Raw genomic sequence first — 20,960 nt, forward strand, 5'->3', positions numbered from 1 at the left:
CATTTAAAGTTCTGTGGTTTGACATTTCGTGTGGATATTTAGAAAGGTAGCACCCTTCATCCCCTCGCCCTCCAATCTGATCCTCACACTGAGGACAATCCACGAAAACTGATAGCTTTTTGCTGAACAGGATAGAGACAACAACAAAACAGCAGGAGGCTGCTTGATGGATTGATGTAGAGAAAGAGAGCAGGCTGGTGCTTTTGTTCATAAATTTTTACAGTTTGCCACACTTACAAGAGAGCAATGCTCTAAACGAGTAAAGCGCGTACATGCTTTATGCAATAGATTTACATAATATATTTATGATTGTCTTCCTTTTCTCCTCACTTAGGATACCCCGCTCACCCTCCAATCACTCTCTTTCCCTCCCTTTTTCCTCCTCAAGCTTGCTTTCATGCAGAGCTCTGATTTTCAAATTAGATTTTCGCAGAACTGAGAGAGTGAACGTTCGAGCCTGCCTCTGTCTGTGCATTTTTTTTAAGTGTATATCCAACTTATTCGAATATCTTTGCGTTAAGTCAAAAGTTACCTGCACACACGCGGACACAAACACACACAGAGAGCACACACTATCCATCATTCGCTCTGTGTATGGTGTATAAATGCAGTGTGTACGTGTGTGCCTGCTGGTCTCGCCTTGAGCTATTCTAGTCTCAGAAACAGCAAGCCTGTCAGCCAGACATTGCATCATTCTACGTAAGCTGCCGACACACACACATGCACACATGCACACTTACACACATACACATGTGTGCCAAACAAAAAAGATAAGGTACTCTGTGGCCCTTCTCCCTGAGGACGCACTTACTGAGCAAGGCCTGCACAGATCCACTCTCCTAATGAGGGGACAGGAAACAGAGGACACACACAGGAGGGATGAGGGAGCAGGTAGACAGTGAAAGGTGAGGAAGGAAGTGATGTGAAGTACTGAGAAACATGAATCTAAAACTGTATAATCATATTCTGTGCAAGAGTTGGACTTCTGTATATTTTCTATGGGTCTGTATTTGGGTTCCTCCGTCTCAGATATGGGACGATGTGATGAATTTTCATTAGAGCATTTCCAAGCCTCTTTCTGGCCTTGCGTTTGCCTTACAGTCACACACACACACACACACACATTCACTCTCATAGTGTCTATGCCTTTCACACACCAACACACATCACACACACAGGCCTTAGATGAGAGCCGCTCTCTGAGCAATTAGGGAATTAGTGTTTGTCACAAGCTCGGAGAAGCAACCCCATACAGGCAACTTACAGGAAGAGGGAAATGTAATGGATATTATTGCCACCCACACACACACACACACACACACACACACACACACACACACACACACACACACACACACATATATACCCATTAGATTTTATCCTCACATGCCTTACACGTAATAATTCTGGTTTAATGTATGAGTGTTTGTATTTAGAATGGTAATCCATTCACGCTTATTTCTTGTCTCATACTTGATTTTACCAAGCGCAGTAATGCTGATAATTGGCCCTTCATCTGCATCTCCTCTTCATCTCCCTCAGATCTTCTCTCCAGTGTACTCAGTCATGTCCTCACAACTCTTTTATTTGTCCCACTTTCATGTCACAACATCCTGATAAGGCCTGGGACCAACCTCAGGCTGCTTCATGCTCCGCCTAATATCAAACACACACACTCGTCAACGCAGGCAATAAGCTCAGCAGGAACCGGAGCGCTGATTTCTGTTTAACGCCATTATTTTCATACTGGAAATAAGTTTTGTCAGCTAAAATGATATAAATAAGAATATGAAGGTGCTTTCAGCTTCCCCTGTAAAATTCATTGTGCGATTATTTCCTAATTACACCCAGTGCAATTCTCTCATAAGGTTGTGAGTCTAATAAAATTTCCACTGAGGAGTTTCTTGCTGTGGAAAAAAGTCAATTTTAGCCGCTTTCATTTTTTTGTGCTAAGTCAAGCAAATCATGGATGGTCTTGACTGATCAATATGGAACAGGCTGCATCTGTCATGTCTCGTTATACACAGATGAAGAGACACACTCTGGGTTACATGAACCAAACAGACTGTATAGGTAAGAGGGAATATGTGGTCGTTATTATGGCTAATCTTGTTAAAGACGGGGAACCTGATGGTGATGATGGGCTTAATTACCCCTGAGAGGGCTCGTGGGACACAGAAAAAGGACTTCAATTGTACAGTACGAGGGTTTGAGTGTCTCTTAAATGTATCATCTTAATTTTCTTACTAACACACATACACACTTGCATTGGCAAACACACGCATTGTCAAACACACGCATTGGCAAACACACACACACACACACACACACACACACACACACACGCACACACACACAGCAAGTGTGGGAGATAAGTGGCTATAATGTTGCGAGTCTTCCTTTCTCTGTTTTTCCCATTAGTGTAACAGTTAGAGCATCAGGTGTTTGCAAACCCATCATGTTACATCCTTTGGCGAAGCATTGCCTGAAGAAACCTTTTGGACTACAGTTCTACATAGATTGGGAGAAAACAGTAAGATAAAAAGCCATGAACACAAAGGCAGGGAAGAAGGTGCAAAAACGTGGACAGAAAAAGAAGAGAGGGGCCAGGAAATGCAGAGAGGCTTTTAAGTGGAGTGATCCAGCTGTCTAGATAAATGGTAAAACCCCCTGTAGAATCACACTCTCCTGTGTCCTTGCCTTGATATGCTGTATCCCCAGGGAGAAAAACAGTAGACAGCTAAATATGAGTCATATTTATAGACCAAATTTAATATTTTATAACTTATAAGTGATTGTGAGCTTTGTTAGCATTCAACTAGTTAGCTAACATTATCGCTACAGTACTGATTGTTGGCTAACGGTTAGGTTTGCTGGAGAGTTACGCTTTTAAGCTAATGCTTTTGTATCAGCTGTTTGAAAAGAAGTGGTTGAATGTCATTGTTAGCTGTTGACTGATGATAGATAATGCTGAGTCATGTCTGTGAAGGTTCTCAGTCATCCAGGTCATGGTAATCCAAAGCTTGATCCATCACGCCTTTTTACTTTCATATTGATCTCGTAATGGAGTCGTGTGATTTCGCAGTGCGTTATGTTGTTGCAGAAGCATGAGAGCAAAACATGTAGTGGGGCTTCCAACACGCACGCTTAGACATGCACACACGTCCCATCTCACCTCAGTAACACCTCTGTTACTACCTCATAGTGTTGTAGTACTCGAGACCGGTCTTGGTCTCCAGACTGCTTATTTAAGGTCTTGGCCTAGTCTCGGAATCAAAAGCATTTTTACTTGGTCTTGTCTCGGTCTCGGACTGGGCGGACTCCGTTTTTCATAGCGGTCGAAACCACCACTGATGCACTCTGTGTCCCTATCAGTCAACACCTATGATCCATCAGATAAAAACACTACAAATATTATAAAATATAAAATAAACACAACTTATGACAAAAAGAGGCTTGACGAAAGAATCCTGCGCTACTGCTACGAACTCCTACCTCTCCTGAGATCACAAGCAACAAGAAACACAGTTTTAACTCTAATCTAAAGCAAAAGTTAAACTAAAGGAAAGTTAAAGAGTCAAAAGGCTCTCACAGCCCGTCAAAAGAAAGGCAACAAAATCCAAACCAAACATGATTTGTTGCTGTTAATTGTATTTAAAGCAAACTTCAATAAAATAAACAGAAGTCTTTTATTTTGTTAACTCTCATAACCATTTTTTCATTTTTATATATGGCCTTGGTCTTGCCTCGGTCTTGCCCTGCCTTGGTCTTGGTCTTGGTCTTGACTCAGTCTTGATCCCCAAATGTCTTGGTCTTGTCTTGGTCTCGCAGCACTCTGGTCTCGGACATGTCTTGGTCTCGGTTAATGTGGTCTTGACTACAACACCGCTATATGCTGGCACCACTTGGGCCGACCATCATGCCTCTGTGATATTTAAATTTAAGGTGAGACGTTAACAAAGGGGGGGATATTGCCTCTTAACCTAGCAATATGACAGGGCTACTATCTACTTAGTTGCTGGTTTATCATGAACTTGTGAAATGCGATTTGTCTCCCTATGTTAACAAAACTAGCAAACAAGACCACAACAGTCCAACATTTCAACAGTATCCAAGCTTCCTATCCTGTTTGTGATGTCAGAAGATAAGGGCCACATTTGAATATGGTCTATTCTGACATGCTAATGTTAATAAGGTGCAGATATGCTCCTCTGTCACGTTAGGAAACTCTCACTGTATACTGTTGTGCACTGAGCTGTATAATTCGTGTTCTTCGAATGGATGTAAATGTGGAAGCTTGCACAGTTGTGTGGAAGTCTGTGTGTTTATGTCAGATGGTCGGACCTCTCATGGGGTCTGACATGAGAGGCCTGTCAGCTCCTGTTCGCACAGGCAGAAGAAACCTGAGGTCAGTCACAGACCCTCTGCTGCTCTGACACTTCTCCTGAGGCACAACACTGACGCACACACTGGCACAAACACACACACACACACACACACACACACACACACACACACGCCTTGATGTTTTTGTTTATCTTATCATTACTGCAGATCTAGTGTCACCTTTTTACAAAGCCGATGCAGCATCACTTAATCACACTGTGCAGATAGCAGGATTTGATGATGATAATGACAATGTTGTTGATTTAGAAGCCTCACTGTGCTGCATCTGTATGACAAGGACACACTGACACATTCAACAACTTGACTGACAACGTGGAAAGACTCTGCCAAAGCAGCTTTGCACAGAAGTCATTGAAATATTTACGTAACATACATTGACTCTTATATTCAGCTTTCATCACAATACAAACTAGTCACAGCAGCTTCTCACCCAGAATATAGACCTTCTGTTACAGACTGCAATCTTCAATATGTCATTCTGTGTGCATATGTACGTGGTATTTTTTTCTCCCTTCTCTTTCTTGTCGGACTGAGCTCGGTCTTAACAGGATAGAATGGCGGAGGAGACGAGAGCCAGCAAATAGCAGATTTTCTCAGAATAACCTTGACGCCAAGAACCTCTGAAACACTTCCCTTCTGAGCTGATAAAAAGAGATTCTATTCCATTTGATTCATTTTGGAGCTGTGCGCACAGCACTTGTGAACAAGCACACAGACACACTCATGATGCGGAGACGTGCACAAGCAATCTGAGTTAAGGTGCTGAAGATAAAGTGTGATGTCTTGAATAGAGCAGTGTGCCTTCACACCATTACCTCTGTGCTCCTGAGTGTGCTACAGGGTGTGCATTTCAAAGTAATGTGCAAGATGTACATCAAACCCCATGCAATCATCAACAATTCTGCATGTTTCATCGCTCGGAAGAATTCAATCCATATTCATGAGGGTACACACATTTTTACATATTGGTATGCAAAGTTTGTGAGGTGAAAAAGTAAATTAAGATGTGTTATGTATTTCTTATTTCAGTGTTTTCCTGCATAAAGCTTTAGACAGTAGTGTGTGGGCATAATTCGATTTTTAAGCACACACACCTGCAGCTTCATGGGTCCCAGTAGGATTGAATGAGGGCCTGAGTTAAGGGACATGAATAATCATTTCATAATAAAAACAATAGTATACTGCAAGACTTCAACTGATTCACTGATTTTTTTATTATGGAAGTTAAACATCCTCCCTTTAAGCTTATCATAAATCGAAGAGCACAGATCTCCTTTATTATACAGCTTATCTGCAAATGGATAAAACATCCATCCATAACCTGAATCAATTATCCCATGCAGGATCATGAGGGGGCTGGAGCCAATATAGGCGAGAGGTAGTGTATACCCTGGACAGATTATCACAGGGCTAACATAAACACAGACAAACAGATGCTCAAACCCATGGGCAATTTGGAGTGATCAGTTAACCTGACAAGCTGGAGGGAACCCAGGTGTGCACAGGGAGAACATGCAAACTCCACACAGAAAGAGGTTTAAACCTTGTTGTTGTGAGGCAGCACACTGCACCACCTTGCAGCCCTATAGGCAACAATTAAGAGACACAACTTGAACCTCTGAGCAAACTCTGTTTTAAACCTCAAATGTACTGTTAACCTTGTTCACTCATGTACAGTACATATATATAAGTATGTGAAAGACCCTATATTACCCCTGTGTAAAAAAAAAAAAAGGTGCATATGTTTAAAAAGTGTTCATCCTGAAATGATTTTTTTAAGCACTAAAACGGGAACATCTGCTGTGGGGTGCATACTTTATCATCTCGGACAACAATACATTCACGGTCAAATTACCTGATCGGTCAATGACAGTTTCACTTTGGACCAACAATGAGGATAAATGAAGTACCGGACAAGCATGACACATGATGCTCCATCATCTCTGCATGGCATGAGTCTGCAGATTATTGTGAATTTAGCTTTAAAATGATCAGATAACAGGAAGGGATTATATTGCATAAGTGCAAAAGACAGTCATAAATTCTGGGGTTGTAGTCAAAGCACCAAAAGCACACTTTGTATCGCACTTTAATGCTTTCTTTTTTTTTATGTCCCTCACTCTCCGTCACTGTATTCATGGAGAATGGTTTCTGTAAATTTGTTTTGAAGAGAGGTTGCCCAGTTAGCATGCCTTCAGGTGATTTCTGTCTTTGGGGACAGCCCTCATATACCCTCAGAAACATGAGTCACAAACCATATTATCACACATAGCCTGTCACCACTTACCAACATGTACCCAAATCTACTAACACACACATTTTCACCTGTGAGAACATTCACACACACACACACACACACAGTTGTGAAGCTGTGAGGTTGAGAGGTACTCTCTCTCTGCCTCTGCAGTTCTGTGTTTTACACTTTGTTCTCATGTACACTATTTTCTCCCTCCACCTTTCCACTTAGTCACGGTGTATCTTTCTGTTCCCAGCGTTTCTCACCTCTTTCCTTATCTGCCATCTTTTCCACTCTTTCCCTTTACATCTCCTTTCTTCTCATATCCTCCCATATCGCCTCCTACTCTCTGTCAACCTCAAGGTTCGTACTGACTCAGTGCTCAGCAGGTATGGTGCTTTTAAACTCATCCAATTTTTTAGAAACAATCCCAAAAAAGAGAAGGACAAACATATTTCTTAAAGAAAGGACAAACCCTAAAATGATCTTCACCTTAAAGTTACCTGGTTTAAAATTAAGTTTTAAAGCTGGCTGCAGGAGGACAGTTTGCACAATAGTGGAGTTAGATTCACTGGTATCTTAGTAGTGGCCAACAGCTCCAGCAAATCCCCAACTCAGGTCCTAGATCACTGCTGATGTTTTTGAAATCACCTGTGGTCTGTGTTGAGCTTTGAAACATCCATACCTGCAGATGTAACAGTGGCGATTTTGAACAGTGTCTGTTTGAAGTTAGAAAGGGTACACTGGCCAGCAGGGACTGAGTTTGAGAGCAGGTAAAAACTAAAAATTGTGTGGAGCTACAGAGCTCAGAAATGAACATTTTATAAAGTTACTGTTGCATGTTTCTGCGGACCCTTATTGGCATGGATGACATTTTGTGCTTATTGGTTGGTGCTGTTCTTTAGTTGGGATGCTTTTTTCCTGTACACTGTTTACATCTAGACGGCATCACCTTCACCATCCTGGTAGTGATGTTGTGCTTACATAATCTTCTTGCAAAACAAGGCCTTTGCAATCCAGCGCTAAATTCCCCCTGGAATGCACATATAAACACACATGTGCACACACAAACATGCACGCTCCTGCGCACACTCCTATCTGCACATGTGACAATTTCACATCCACCTTTGCACTTGCTCATGAAACACATACGTGCACAAACATACACACACGGAGTGCATCCAAGCACTCTGGATTAGGGGTACAGATTAGAGATTAGGGCCAGCACTGGGATTACACAACACTCTCCCGCCCCGCCTCCATTGTAGAGCTGAAGCTCACACAGAGATAGAGAGAGGGAAGATATGACATCACTGATATTCACTCCTTAATCCTAAATTAGCACCCGCAAATTGCAGAGGATTTCTTTTGTTTTGGTTTTAGCACTCAAATCACATTTCTCTCCCTTTTTCTCATTTTCTCATTTTCTCTCTCTCTCTCTCTCTCTCTCTCTCTCTCTCTCTCTCTCTCTCTCTCTCTCTCTCTCTCTCTCTCTCTCTCTCTCTCTCTCTCTCTCTCTCTCTCTCTCTCTCTCTCTCACACACACACACACACACACACACCACACACACACGTACACACATAAACACACACACACTCACATTCATCAACGCTCCCTCTCAATGTCCAATTCCCTCCTATCACATAATTCCTGACTTGGTCAATTTCACGGATTTGCGTCAATGAGGTCTCAAGCCCCGACAGAGACAGAAGATAAACAGTGGGCTGAAATCTGCACTAGAAGGGGCTGTCAAGGAAAACAAACCAATATAAAAGAATGATCCAGCAGGGTTTGAGGTTTTTTGTCAGGTACTTAGAAGAGGAGAAGGATCTCGAGGATAAATGGCAGAAGCTTCCAGGGAATGTGTCTCCTACAGTAGATGGAGTGTTAAAGGATGTGGGTGAGGATAGCCTGAGGACTGTGCTGAGATGGTTTATCGATTGCTGATTCACTATCTGGATCCTTGAATTTTCTACCTGGGCGTTTGGGACCTCCTGTGGGGTCACATGCTATTCTAGGGCAGCCATGAAGAAGAATGTGATGGTACATACTACATAACATATGTAATCATTGGAATGGGTCTTGCTCTTGCATGTCAAGAATTTATCAGATTATTGTGAGAGTTACTGTGGGATTATCAACAAATTATTCTGTCTCTCTGTTAAAAAGGTCATGAACTAGTGATCTAGTTCAGACATGCCCACACACAGACGCAGACTACAAACAAAAATCTTATTTTCCTGTCATTAAACCCAGAACTCTTAAGTCTCTAGTGATCATAGATGACACCAGCTGCTATGGGGACACAGGGACACTGCCCTTTATAGATAAAGTTTAACTTGAACTTGACAGACGTTGCACAGAATCTGTAGACTTTAGCAGAGTGGAGAGAAGCTTAGTGGGTAGCTTAGTATCTGTTGACAAGGCTGGCATGCAACCAGGCAGCCAGAAGCGTTAGTATCCAGCTTCGTTCATGAGTTGACTTGGCTGTATCTGTGGTTCTCCAATGTTCTGTTTATTTTCAAGGCTAATAGTAGCGGCACTCCCTCTGTGCTGTGCTTGAATCACTGTGCGCTTTCATTATGTTTCATCAGTATCTCTTTCCCTCTTTAACATGCCTGTCCATGCTGCTCCGAGATCCCTGTGTTACCTTAAAGTGTCATCAAAATAATTCATGCTTTACTTCCCCCTTAGCGGTGCAATGATTGAAATGTCTTTTCCCTTACTTAAAAGAGGACATACTTTATTGATTTCTGTTGGGAACATTTCTTCACTGTGATGTCATTTTTCACACACTACTTCCTCTTGGTTTTCTTTGTAGGTGAATGCCGCCATGCCATTTGGGTGCCTTGCCCTGCGAGATGGGCGGAGTTACGATAGTATGTCTGATGTCACGGACAAGTATGAGATTGGACAGGTCCTCAGAGCGTGAGTAACATCAAGCCTAATGCATGGGTCTTTGTTGCTTTCTCCCTACATCTCACATGTACAATTCATAAGCACATTCCATTACCCCCAAATGTTCTTTGTTCACTTCATGAATTATTTCAAATTCAGTTAGATCCATTTTCCCTGCAGATTTGGTTTGGCATCTCAAACTGTTTCACTGAGAGAGAAGAAAAGGGAAAACGTAATGGCACGAGGCTGGTGTGTAACACACTTGATAGACATATTCCTCAATATTAAGCGGAACAAGTGTCCGTATATTTTAAGATCAGCTCACACGACACATTGATGGACATATTTTCACAGAGCTTTGAATTCACACTCCTGCTTGACTGGGTGGAGGATTACTTTTTTTTTCCTCAAACACCTCTCATTGACACATTAAGGCGCACGCACACTCTCACACACACACACACACACACACGCACGCACGCACGCACGCACGCACGCACGCACGCACGCACGCACGCAGGCAGGCAGGCACGCACGCACGCACGCACACACACACACACACACACACACACACACACACACACACACACTCACACAGAAACACCAATCAGTGTGAGAGGCCATATGGCAACATCAGCATCTGGCCTAAGAGATTTCTGCTCATCTTTTATATAACACACAGACGCACACACACACACATACATTTACACACTCATTAACTCAGACAACATATGCCTTGTATGTATACTATTTGTATACCATTTCCAGTAATGTGTAATCAAAATAATTTAAAGTGAGAAAGAAAGAAAGAATGAATGAAAGAAAATACAGAAAGAAAAAAAGACAGAAAAAGAATGACAGAATGACAGAAAGAAAGAACCTTTAAAAGACCTACTTTATTAATGCAACAGTTCAAAATAAAATACTTAAATATCTATCACCTTTCCAAATAAAGAAAGAAAAGGGAGAAAGGGATTAAAGGAGGAAAGAAGACAAAAGAGGGATGGAGGAATGAAAAAAGAAAGAAAGAAAGAAAGAAAGAAAGAAAGAAAGACAGAAATAATAGGGATTGATGAAGGAAGGAAGAAAAAAGAAAGAAATAATGAAAGATGGATGAACAAAGGAAGGAAGGAATGAAGGAAGGAAAAAATAGGGATGAAAGAAAGAAAGAAAGAAAGAAAGAAAGAAAGAAAGAAAGAAAGAAAGAAAGAAAGAAAGAAAGAAAGAAAGAAAGAAAAGAGCCTCATCAAAATGTCTGGTTGTATTTATTGGGCATGAAAGTTTTAATGTGAATGGTAGTTTAATTTTACATCACACAGCGTCTTAAAATCCATTTATGTGAGAACTACACGCCTCAAAGGCTCATGATGCCCAACTGATGGCTGCAATAGACCCATTTCAGATTTGTTTTTTATGACCTTTTATTCCATCCACTGTGTCTGTACCCTATTAAATTCTTTCACATTGTTTCATCAAATCAGAGTACACTTATCTCCCATATTTCTATATTGTGCTGTGTCTCAGCAGAATCTACTATTTTGTTGTGCTCTAACTAACATTTGATTCACCTTTTGTGCCTTTTTTCTCTGTCTGTCTGTCTGTCTTTCTTTTTTTTTTTTTACCTCCCTGCGTAGGAAGGAGTTCTGCGAGCTCTGCCTGGCTAAGGACCGACAGACAGACAAGGTGTTTGTCTGCAAGAAATTCCTCAAGAAAGACGGCAGAAAAGTCCGCAAAGCTGCCAAGAACGAGATCATGATCCTGAAATTGTACGCAGTCAGTCAGTCAGTCAGTGGATGGATGGATGCATGATTGAGGCTTGAACGAGAGAATGTTTTCTTTTTATTTCTGTTTGTATTTCTAGACCCTGGACAATAGTGTGATCTGAGGTGTTTTTAACTCATTCTTTGCTCTGGTTCTGAAGCTTCTACCAAGCTAAAGAGACATGTGCCCACATGTCTTCTTTGTATATACAGCTATTCAGTGGTTAGCATCATTCAATAGAATGTGAGACCCTTAGCTCCAAAGTCTGTGACCCTTCTTGCTTTTCAATTCCAGAGTCAACCATCCAAACATCCTTCAGCTGATAGACACGTTTGAGACCCGGAAAGAATATTTCATCATTCAGGAACTGTGAGTGTGTCTTCTTTAGTCTTGTTGCGCTGTTTATCTTTCCCTGTGTCAGAATTCTCAACAAAGTGTACTTAAGTGTATGTGTGTATGTCTTAATTGTGTAGGCTATGTGCCATCATGTATCTTAACACACACAAATCCATCAGCTGGAGGGTAGAGCTTAGTCTCTCTTCTTATTACTGTGTGCTCTGTTGCTCCCCTCAGCAACAGCGGAAGGTGTTAAGTTTTATGAGATATTTGTTCTTAGGAACACTCAACATTACTCAGTGCTCCTGAAGCACTGCTTTGCTGTAATAGGGTCTCTGCTGAGGGCTCAGGATCAATACAGCGGAGCAGCAACCATTCCAGATGCCGTTTTCAACATTTGCAACATTATCTGAAAGCAATAAAACTGATTAAAGCGGAGAGGACGAAATATTCCCCTTCTGTTGCTGATATTCAGAGAGACAGACTGCGCTCGAAGTGGTTGCAGTGTGCGTCAGTCTGTTTATGTGTTGGTGTCTGTTCATAGCTCGCACTTCTGCCCAGGCAATAGTTCTCCTGCTGCGGGCGATATGTGTTTATCACACCCATCGTTTACACAGGTTCTGGCGTTAACCAAGTCTGTTAGAGTAATGACCAATAGTCTAACTTTTAATTGCTCAGGAGAGCTAGCTTGAGGCTCGTAGAGGCAGATTGCTTTGCTAATGGACGAAATGAGTAGAGTAGAGGGCTTTTGATAACCATGTTACTGGAAGCTTTAAGTGAATAATTGCTGTGCAACATGTGGTTAACAGTCCCAGAAACTTGCATTTATTTTTATTAGTGCACTTGGGAATATCTGCAATTATATTTTCCTACTTGTGTGTGTTTGTGTGTGTGTTGGAATGCATGCAGTGCCACAGGAGGAGATGTGTTCGACTGGATTCTGGACCAAGGAAATTACACAGAGAGAGATGCCTCCAATGTCATCAGACAAGTCCTGGAAGCGGTGGCGTACTTACACTCCCTGAACATAGTTCACAGGAACTTGAAGGTACACACCTACGGTGATAATAAAGGTTTCCCTCTCTCTATATTATTGCAGGTTTATGAGCATAGTGAGTGCCGTTAAGATCAAACAATATACAAAGACTGGCTACTTTACTCTGAAGAGACAGGGAGAAAGTACAACAATAACATTTTCAGAGTGAGTTGACTTCATCACTGTCACACCCAAGAAGATAATTTCCAGTATATAGCTAGAGGAATCTCAGTGGAGAAATAAAAGCAATGCACACATTAGCTTCTCGCTTAATGACTCAACATCTGATAACAGTTTTAGCAGGGGAGTATACACTGCCTTTATTGCTTAATGCAATTTCGGGTGATGCATGCATGCAGACTGATTCATAGCTTTGTCCTTCATTATCAACCTATTAGGATGCCGTTACTGCATCTCTTGGGCTTCACACTCCCTCTAATGGTAGAGACAGGGATCTTCTTTCTGACTGAGTGGTCTGGGCTCAATATCCTCTGAGCTCATGAAACTGAATAAAAATTACATTTTCTCATCATTGCAGAAATTATGTGATTCACTAAGAGAATCAAAGATGCTTTTCCTTTACTGGAGGAGCTGAGTTCTTCTTTTGACTCAGTCTTTAGCACGTTTTTTTGTTAAGAGATATGATTTTGTTTGAGTTCTGTTTAAGTAGTGGCTCTGGTATCAACCACACAGTTTTTAACAAAACATTACTTAAAAATCACAACATTCAATCTTTAAACTAACTGTTCTCTAAGGGTGGATTTGTCTTTCGGCCAGGTAACACTTAACAAATGAAGAATTGATTATAAAAGGTAATGAAGTACACAAAAAATCATAACATCTAAAAACATTTGCTGAAATTGTCCTCACAGGCTGACATAAAAAAACATGTATGATCAATAATATCATCACAAATATAAAATAAGACTGTCTGTACATCCATCATTATCTGGTTGTTTAAACAGCAACACCCTAATTAACCACCAATTGAATAAAGAAGACTGAAAATCAGATGTCTCCTCTTGACTGTATTACAGTATGATGACAATGATCATTAAGACTTTACCGGCATCTCCATTATGTGACGCAATTTGTCTGACAGATTCTCGATTGATACAAAGTTCATTTTAAATTCTAACGACGAGCTGGAGAAGTGTTTCCCAGAAGCGACCAATCTTGATATTCCATTCCTGCTGCAATTTTTTACAAGATGCAATAGTTTGAATAAATGACTGCAGATTATCAAGTTGCATATTTGTACATCTGAACTAGGTCTGAACATGCAAAGTATAGTGACTTTGATCTATGTGTATTTTTATGAGAATACTAATGCTCTCGCATTTTATTTAGTTGGAAAACCTGATGTACTACACAGAAAATAACCACAACAAAGTAGTGCTGCGAGACTTCTACCTGTCCAGGTTTGAGAACGGGCCCATCACAGAGCCTTGTGGAACACCAGAATACCTGGGTATGATACTCTCTTTTTAGTCTCATTTGTGGTTCTGTTTTATAAACACCTTGATTTCTTTAAACTCTTCTGTCTGTCATCCAGCCCCACGTCCTTCCATTAGTCTAACCGTTTGATGTGAGTACAAGCCCGGGAGCGTACTTTACCTTTTGAATTCTTTACCTCCTTTTTCTTTTGAAGATCATAATCTGTCAGGGGATGACTGTTATAACAAAAAAAACAGTCAAGAACCCTGTGAAACACATACACAGAATTGAAAGCACCTAACTCTCACCCTCCTCCCCCTCCTCCTCCCACTCCTCTCTTTTCATACTCACTGATCTCCTGTGTGCTGTCTCGCTCCTCTCTCGCACTGAGGTTTGCGCGAGAGCAACTTGGAGTGCAGAGCTGTGCTCTGGCCTGGTTCTATCCAGCGAGAGGTCAGGACAGTTCATAATGCTGAGCTGAGTAATTAGACAAATAAATAAGGGAAGGGAACAGAGGCCCTGCCAGGAAAGTAATGGGAAGCAGAGAGGGTGAAAAAAGGGGAGCTGTTGTCAGTACAAGGAAGAATTATGAATGTGGTGTGATGGTTTATAAATGAAAATCTGAGCCCTTCGCATCTACCTCCCTCTAAATCTGTGTGTGTGTGCGTGCGTGCGTGTGTGTGTGTGTGTGTGTGTGTGTGTGTGTGTGTGTGTGTGTGTGTGTGTGTGTGTGTGTGTGTGTGTGTGTGTGCGCGCGTGCTCTTTTCTCTTCTGTCTCTCAGCTCCTGAAGTGGTGGCTCGTCACCGATATGGTCGCCCTGTGGACTGCTGGGCTGTGGGTGTCATTATGTTCATACTGTGAGTCTCCATCAATAATATAAAAGGCTCTGATTCAATACGCAGGACAATACAAACTGCTTCATATAAAAAGTCATCTGAATAATTGCTTTGTTTGTTTTATAACTCATAACATTTCCTAGAGTTATTTGAGGAGTCAAAAACTTATTTAAGTTTTTTGACAGTTTGATTGCTGCTGTTTACTTGCTTCCAATTTCAAGTTTGATGTTTATTGTTATGCAAGAAAACACCAAGATAGATTTGTTGTTTGTGTAAACCTGCATGGCAATAAAACCCCAACTCTGTTTCTGCTTCTGAGGAGTCACTTGCTTGGCTGTAAATAACTTCTCATCACTTGTCTCTTTTGTACGTGTTCTTGTTTCTGCAGTTTATCGGGTAACCCTCCTTTTTATGATGAGACGGAGGAGGAGAACACAGATCTACACAATCGCATCATTTTCTGTCGCATTGTTGCCGGTGACTTTGAGTTTGATTCTCCGTACTGGGATGACATTTCCCCTGCAGGTACTCAACTCCACCACACGATGGCTCCAAATACACAGTTCAAAGTCCAATAGCATGATGTCATGGGGGTCATTGGTAGTGATTATAGCATGCCTCATATACACTACCAGTCAAAAGTTTGGAAACACCTTCTCATTCAAGGGTTTGTATTTATTCTAATTATTTGAAACACTGTAGATTAATACCGAAGATATCAAAACTATGAAAGAACATATAAGGAATTACTTAATTAACAAAAAAGTGTTAAACAAACCAGAATATGTTTTAGATTTTAGATTCTGTAAAGTAGCCCCCTTTTTCCTTCATGACAGCTTTGCACATTCTTGGTATTCTCTCAGTCTGCTTCATGAAGTAGTCTCCTGGAATGGTTTCTAATTAGCATGAGCCTTATTGTCTAGAGTTAATTTGTAGAATTACTTGCCTTGTTAATGTGTTTGAGACCATCAGTTGTGTTGTTCAGAGGTAGGGATGATACACAATCGACAGCCCTGTTTGACTACTGTTGTAATCCAGATTAGGGCAAAACCAAATTATTTCATAGTTTTTATGTCTTCAGGATTAAACTACAATGTTGAAAATATTTAAAATAAATGAAAAATATTGCATGAGACGGTGTGTTCCAACTTTTGACTGGTAGTGTATATATATTTATTAAAACTATTTGGAGATGCATAGGCTCCAAAAGAATGATTAAATAGTCATCATTGGTAAGATAACTTCCATTATGATCCGTCTTTTTAGCATTTTACAATACATAAACAAACAAAACTCTAGGGGCGTAGTAAGCCAGGATTCAAAGACGCAGGAAAATACATTATGTACTATTACCTTGCCTTATATATCACTCTTCACAACTGAGCATTTAATCATCATAAATTATTATGGATTCAGAAAATGCGGATTAACATTCTCTCTTTTAAAAATTATTCCTACTGACACCCCCCTCTGCCTCTCTCTCTCTCAGCTAAGGAGCTTGTCTGTCGCCTCATGGAGGTGGACCAGATGTTGAGAATCACTGCACAGGATGCTCTTTGGCATGAATGGTAAGTTAGGTCACATAATCGTATCAACACAAAGATTTAAGTCCACTACTTGGTTTGCACTGACTTTGCATACTTTATGTCACCTGTGCCAGGATTGCAGGGAATGGTGCATCAGAGAAGAATCTAAAGGATGGCGTGTGTGCTCAGTTTGAGAAGAACTTTGCAAAGGCTAAATGGAGGGTAAGAGTTCACTTTTACTCTCTCTGCTGCAGTGAATATAGTTGGTGATTTCATAGCTGAGGACAACAAGGAGAAACTGCATTTCTAAGAAAGAAAGAAAGAAACTGAGACGGAATTGACTTTTCAAATAACATGCTTTTAAATCAGTGAACAACTGTGCAAAGGCGTGTTTTATATTTGCAAATAACTTGATGATGATCGTGAAAATGTCCTTGCAGTGGTAACTGCAGAAAACCAAGAGGGTTAAGGCGGTAACAGATATAACCCTCTTCTTTCTTTCCCCATGTGGTTCCCAGGAGTTGAAGGTATTGTAGTTCATTGTGAGGGAGAGTGGAAGGACAGAGCATGGGCAGAGCTTCACTTTCAGTCAGACATGAGTCAAAAACAAAAACATCTCCTAATGGCTATGCATCCTCTTCAGTTTAGAAGAGGCAAACAATCAACCAATCATGAACACTGCCAGTAATCCACCATCAGTCCTGAGATGTATTGATCATGTTTGCACTGGTGAAACTCTTCCCATCAGCTCTGTTCCTGCCCACTGTCACTCTGCCTGTCCTAGAAGAGATCCATCCACTCTGCCCCACTTTTCTTTATTGGATTAGACCCAGATGTACAAAGTGGCCCAATCTGCACCTTTCTTACTCCTCATCTGCACTCGTCTTTGAATCCAGATTTGTAAAAACAAGTTAAAGACCAGTAAGTTAGGAGGGTTCTCATTGCTTATACAGTTTTTTATAATTGTGTAGATAAGGAGAGGGAGAAACAGAAAGGATATGTGAGATATAGGCCACTGTGGACTGTTGAATGACAGTTCTTTAAACTCTAATGCCCTATGTCATCCCTCTTACGTGAATCCTGGCTCATCGCCCCATACTGTATCTAAGTGTTACATTCAAGTCATACTTGAAGCTAAGGAGAAGCTGCGCAGTTAAGCCATATTCAGTAACATTTCTGTGCCCAAATGGCTTTTCACTTCCAGAGAACTAACTCCCGGGTTTGGAAACAACTTCCAAGCTCACATATTTCCCCTTGCTTCTTTGTTGTTTGAATATCAAGGGAGTCAGATGTGTGTAAGAACAAACAAAAGGAGATTTACACTCATCTGTTCTCTGTGTTTTCCAGTAAACAAGGAGTGGCTTGGGGAGAGTGAGACTTGAGATTGATTTAAACCAGGGTTCAATATGTCAAAGCCTCCTGGAAGTAAACAACCAGCACTAATCTTACTGCACTGTCCACGTCTAACCAATCACATCTCTGCGCTTAGTATGGTGGTGCCTCGATGGGCTTTTTTGTCATGTCTTAGAAGCTTATCTTTTATGCTTTGCCATAATGAAATATAGAATCAAGTTTTTTTTCCTTTTAGGGAAACAAGTCAATTTGGGAGTGTTCTAAAAGAAAGGAAATCTAATTCATTTTACTCTGCTATCCTCTCCTTTTTCTGTGCTTCTGTTTGTTTTACAGAAAGCGATCCGTGTGACCACCTTCATGCAACGCCTGAAGAATTCAGAGGCACTTATTGACAGTTCAGCTGAGGTTCAGGGAAGTGAAGAGGTAGGCGATTGTGAAGGGGGTGTGTCACAGGGGACAAGTGACGAGGGAGACAAAGTGACGAGTGATGGAGGGGTGACATCAAGTAGTGTTTCTTTAGAGGTGACTGTTGAAAGTACACCAGCAGGTTTGGACCAGGATGAAGGGAGGAGTAAGGTTGGGGAAAAACAGGATGACATAAAGACAAGCATAAGTCCAAGTGTGGAAACTTCTCCGTCAGATATACAGGAACCTCTCTGTCAGCAAGCAAATGCAGCTCCCAAACTCCCACAGGAGGAGCCTGGTAAGGTTAGTGCAAAGAAAGTAGCAGGTGATTGCACCAGAAAACTGCCTGTTAATTTGGGACAAAATAAAGTTGCTCCAGAATCTAAACCATCCCCAATGAAGACGCCTGACCCCTCCAAGTTATCTGACAGTTCTTCAGAGATAAAACATGCATCCCCTTCCCTTGATCCCAGCGGCAAACGTAAGATGGCTGCAACATTCCAAGGTCCTCAACTTTCTGGCTCTGCTGCTGCGACTGCATCACCAGATAAGAGGCCAGGGATGCAGAGAGATGACACTGACGGAAGCTGGTGTCAAACACAAGTACCAGAAGCAGTAGCAGAGAGGTCAGTGGTAGCAACTGTCACTCCAACTATAGGGCCTGCAGCTGGGGTGGATGCAGGGCTAGGAGTTAGGTTAAGGGAAGAGTCTAGCCCCATGAGTAGAAGGGACAGAGAGGCCAGGAGAACAGACAGGTACAGCGCTGAGTTAAGCATAGCAAGAGCCGGTCCTCCAACAGGACAGGCTTGTTATACAGTAGGCAGCTCTGCCAGTTTAGGCCGTCATGCTACACCATACAACCCAGACGTTGGGATGGGGATAGCAGGAGGGTACGGAAGTCCATACAGCTCCCTGTATACAGGTGCAACAGGGTTAGGGATGTATGGGACTGGGTTACATCATCCGGGGGACAGTAGCAGCACTACAAGTGACTGGCAAATGGACAGTGTCATCGAACAGATAGAAAAGCAAATGGTTGCTGTGCTGGAGAAGATCGAGGGAGACATGCCCTCACTTCTGGAGCAAATCAGCGACTGTCCCATTGAACCACCACGTGCCCGGAGCACCCACGCCTCCCCTGCCAGCTCCAGAGCTCGCTCCTCACAGCACCCCACCACTACAACCTCGGCCACTCCTCCGCCTCTTCCGACCTCTCCAAGGCCAGCACTACCATCTCTTCCTCGCCTTTCCATCCCTCCTCCCTCTTATCCCCCACCATCCCCTCCTACACAATCCTCACCCCAGGCTCCAGGAGAGCAGGATGACAGGGATGGACAGAGGGATGCCATTCGCTCCAGCCAGTCCCCCAGAGCTGGGATGGGCAGGGGGTTATGAAGCAGGAGTGAAAGATGAAACAACATTGAACATTTTATAGTTTAAATTGAAGGGTCTAGAGACTGTGTCTCACCCAGAAATATCATTCACCCTTTCACCAGGAGAAATGTAACCATGCAGTGTTGTTCAGTTTTGCTTTCTGTTGAGAACCTTGTTAAAGATAAATATCCCACTCAATTACACTAATGGCTGGAGCTTATGGGGAGTTGTGTACTGTATTCCTCTGCACAACAGCTACAAAACAAAAGTATTCAAAGGTGTGTTTGCATCTGAAACCCAGATTGTGTGCATGGCTGCTTACCACACATCCTCCACACAACCTGCTAATTATAAATATCACAAGTGAGAAGAGTGTGGTAAAGCTCTCGGCTAATGGCGAGAGTTAGCAGCTGAGGAAGTGTTATAGTTTGCGTTATTCCTCTCAACTGTAAATACATACAACAGCTGGGTTCCTTATTCTTGCTCTTTTTCTCCCATGTTGTTCGCTTCCTCACATCCAAACTTTTTAAAATCAGCTCTTCCCATTTCAGTACAGTCTGCTCATTTTTTATTTATGTAGCTATGCATCTTGTAAAGCAAGGCTGCGAAAGCAAGACCTTGCAGTCACAGTTGTACAGAAGACGATGAAACTGAACTGAACAAGCCTTCTGATTGGCTGCTGGTAATCGAGAGAAGTTATTATGTGGTGTATTTAAACTTGAACTGCCAAAAGTCTTGTGATATGCTTCATATCTGCTGGAGAGCTTTGGGAAATCTTTAAATAAAAAATATTGTATAAAGGCTTCTCAATAACACATGCACTCAAACACATGCACACATTTTCTCATCCTTTACCAAATTCACCCAAATGTTTTTGCCTGGAAAGGTTTTTTCCCCCTTTTTCCTACTTTGTAATCACATCAGTTTGGTACTATCATATGGACAGTACTGTCTATATTTGCTCCTTTTTAAGATGTAAAAAAGTCCTCCTGAAATGCATTATGCTTTTGGATCTATGTAATACCAGGTTCTGTGCTGTTATCTCAAACATCTACTTTTCTGTCCCTGTGTTAACTGTGTTAAATGTGCTCTGTTTGCAAGCCTTTCAATAAAAGTAAAACTTTATGCTAGACGTTGAGTTGTTTTGTTTGATAAAGGTTTCCAACCCGAGATGTAAACGGTTACAATATGCGTTCTCTCAGAATATTATTTATTATATTTATTTATAACCTTTATTAAACCAGGAAATACCATTGACTGTAAATAAAAATACTCATTGAGATTAAAAATCTCTTTTCCAAGAGAGTCCTGGTCAAGATAGGCAGCAGCACAGTTACAGAGTTACAAATAGAC

General features: G+C 41.6%; 1 protein-coding gene across 2 annotated transcripts in view; it reads left to right on the top strand.

The window, feature by feature from the left end:
- camkvl (CaM kinase-like vesicle-associated, like) overlaps window positions 1-20,737 on the top strand; it is a 50,003-nt gene extending 29,266 nt beyond the window's left edge. Inside the window, exons 1-11 of one of the 2 annotated variants that reach the window (XM_034695615.1) lie at window positions 9,063-9,097; window positions 9,466-9,572; window positions 11,177-11,308; window positions 11,598-11,672; window positions 12,549-12,687; window positions 14,026-14,146; window positions 14,895-14,970; window positions 15,338-15,474; window positions 16,439-16,517; window positions 16,610-16,697; window positions 18,162-20,737. In XM_034695615.1, coding sequence (XP_034551506.1) covers window positions 9,478-9,572; window positions 11,177-11,308; window positions 11,598-11,672; window positions 12,549-12,687; window positions 14,026-14,146; window positions 14,895-14,970; window positions 15,338-15,474; window positions 16,439-16,517; window positions 16,610-16,697; window positions 18,162-19,628 — 2,409 coding nt within the window. In that variant the 5' untranslated portion in view covers window positions 9,063-9,097; window positions 9,466-9,477 and the 3' untranslated portion in view covers window positions 19,629-20,737. Of the gene's footprint in view, window positions 1-9,062; window positions 9,098-9,465; window positions 9,573-11,176; window positions 11,309-11,597; window positions 11,673-12,548; window positions 12,688-14,025; window positions 14,147-14,894; window positions 14,971-15,337; window positions 15,475-16,438; window positions 16,518-16,609; window positions 16,698-18,161 lie in introns of those variants that run through there. The other variant, XM_034695614.1, reaches the window with a different exon arrangement.
- The last annotated feature ends 223 nt before the right edge of the window (window positions 20,738-20,960 follow it).

Source organism: Notolabrus celidotus, chromosome 11, assembly GCF_009762535.1.
Source record: "Notolabrus celidotus isolate fNotCel1 chromosome 11, fNotCel1.pri, whole genome shotgun sequence".
NCBI lineage: Eukaryota > Metazoa > Chordata > Actinopteri > Labriformes > Labridae > Notolabrus > Notolabrus celidotus.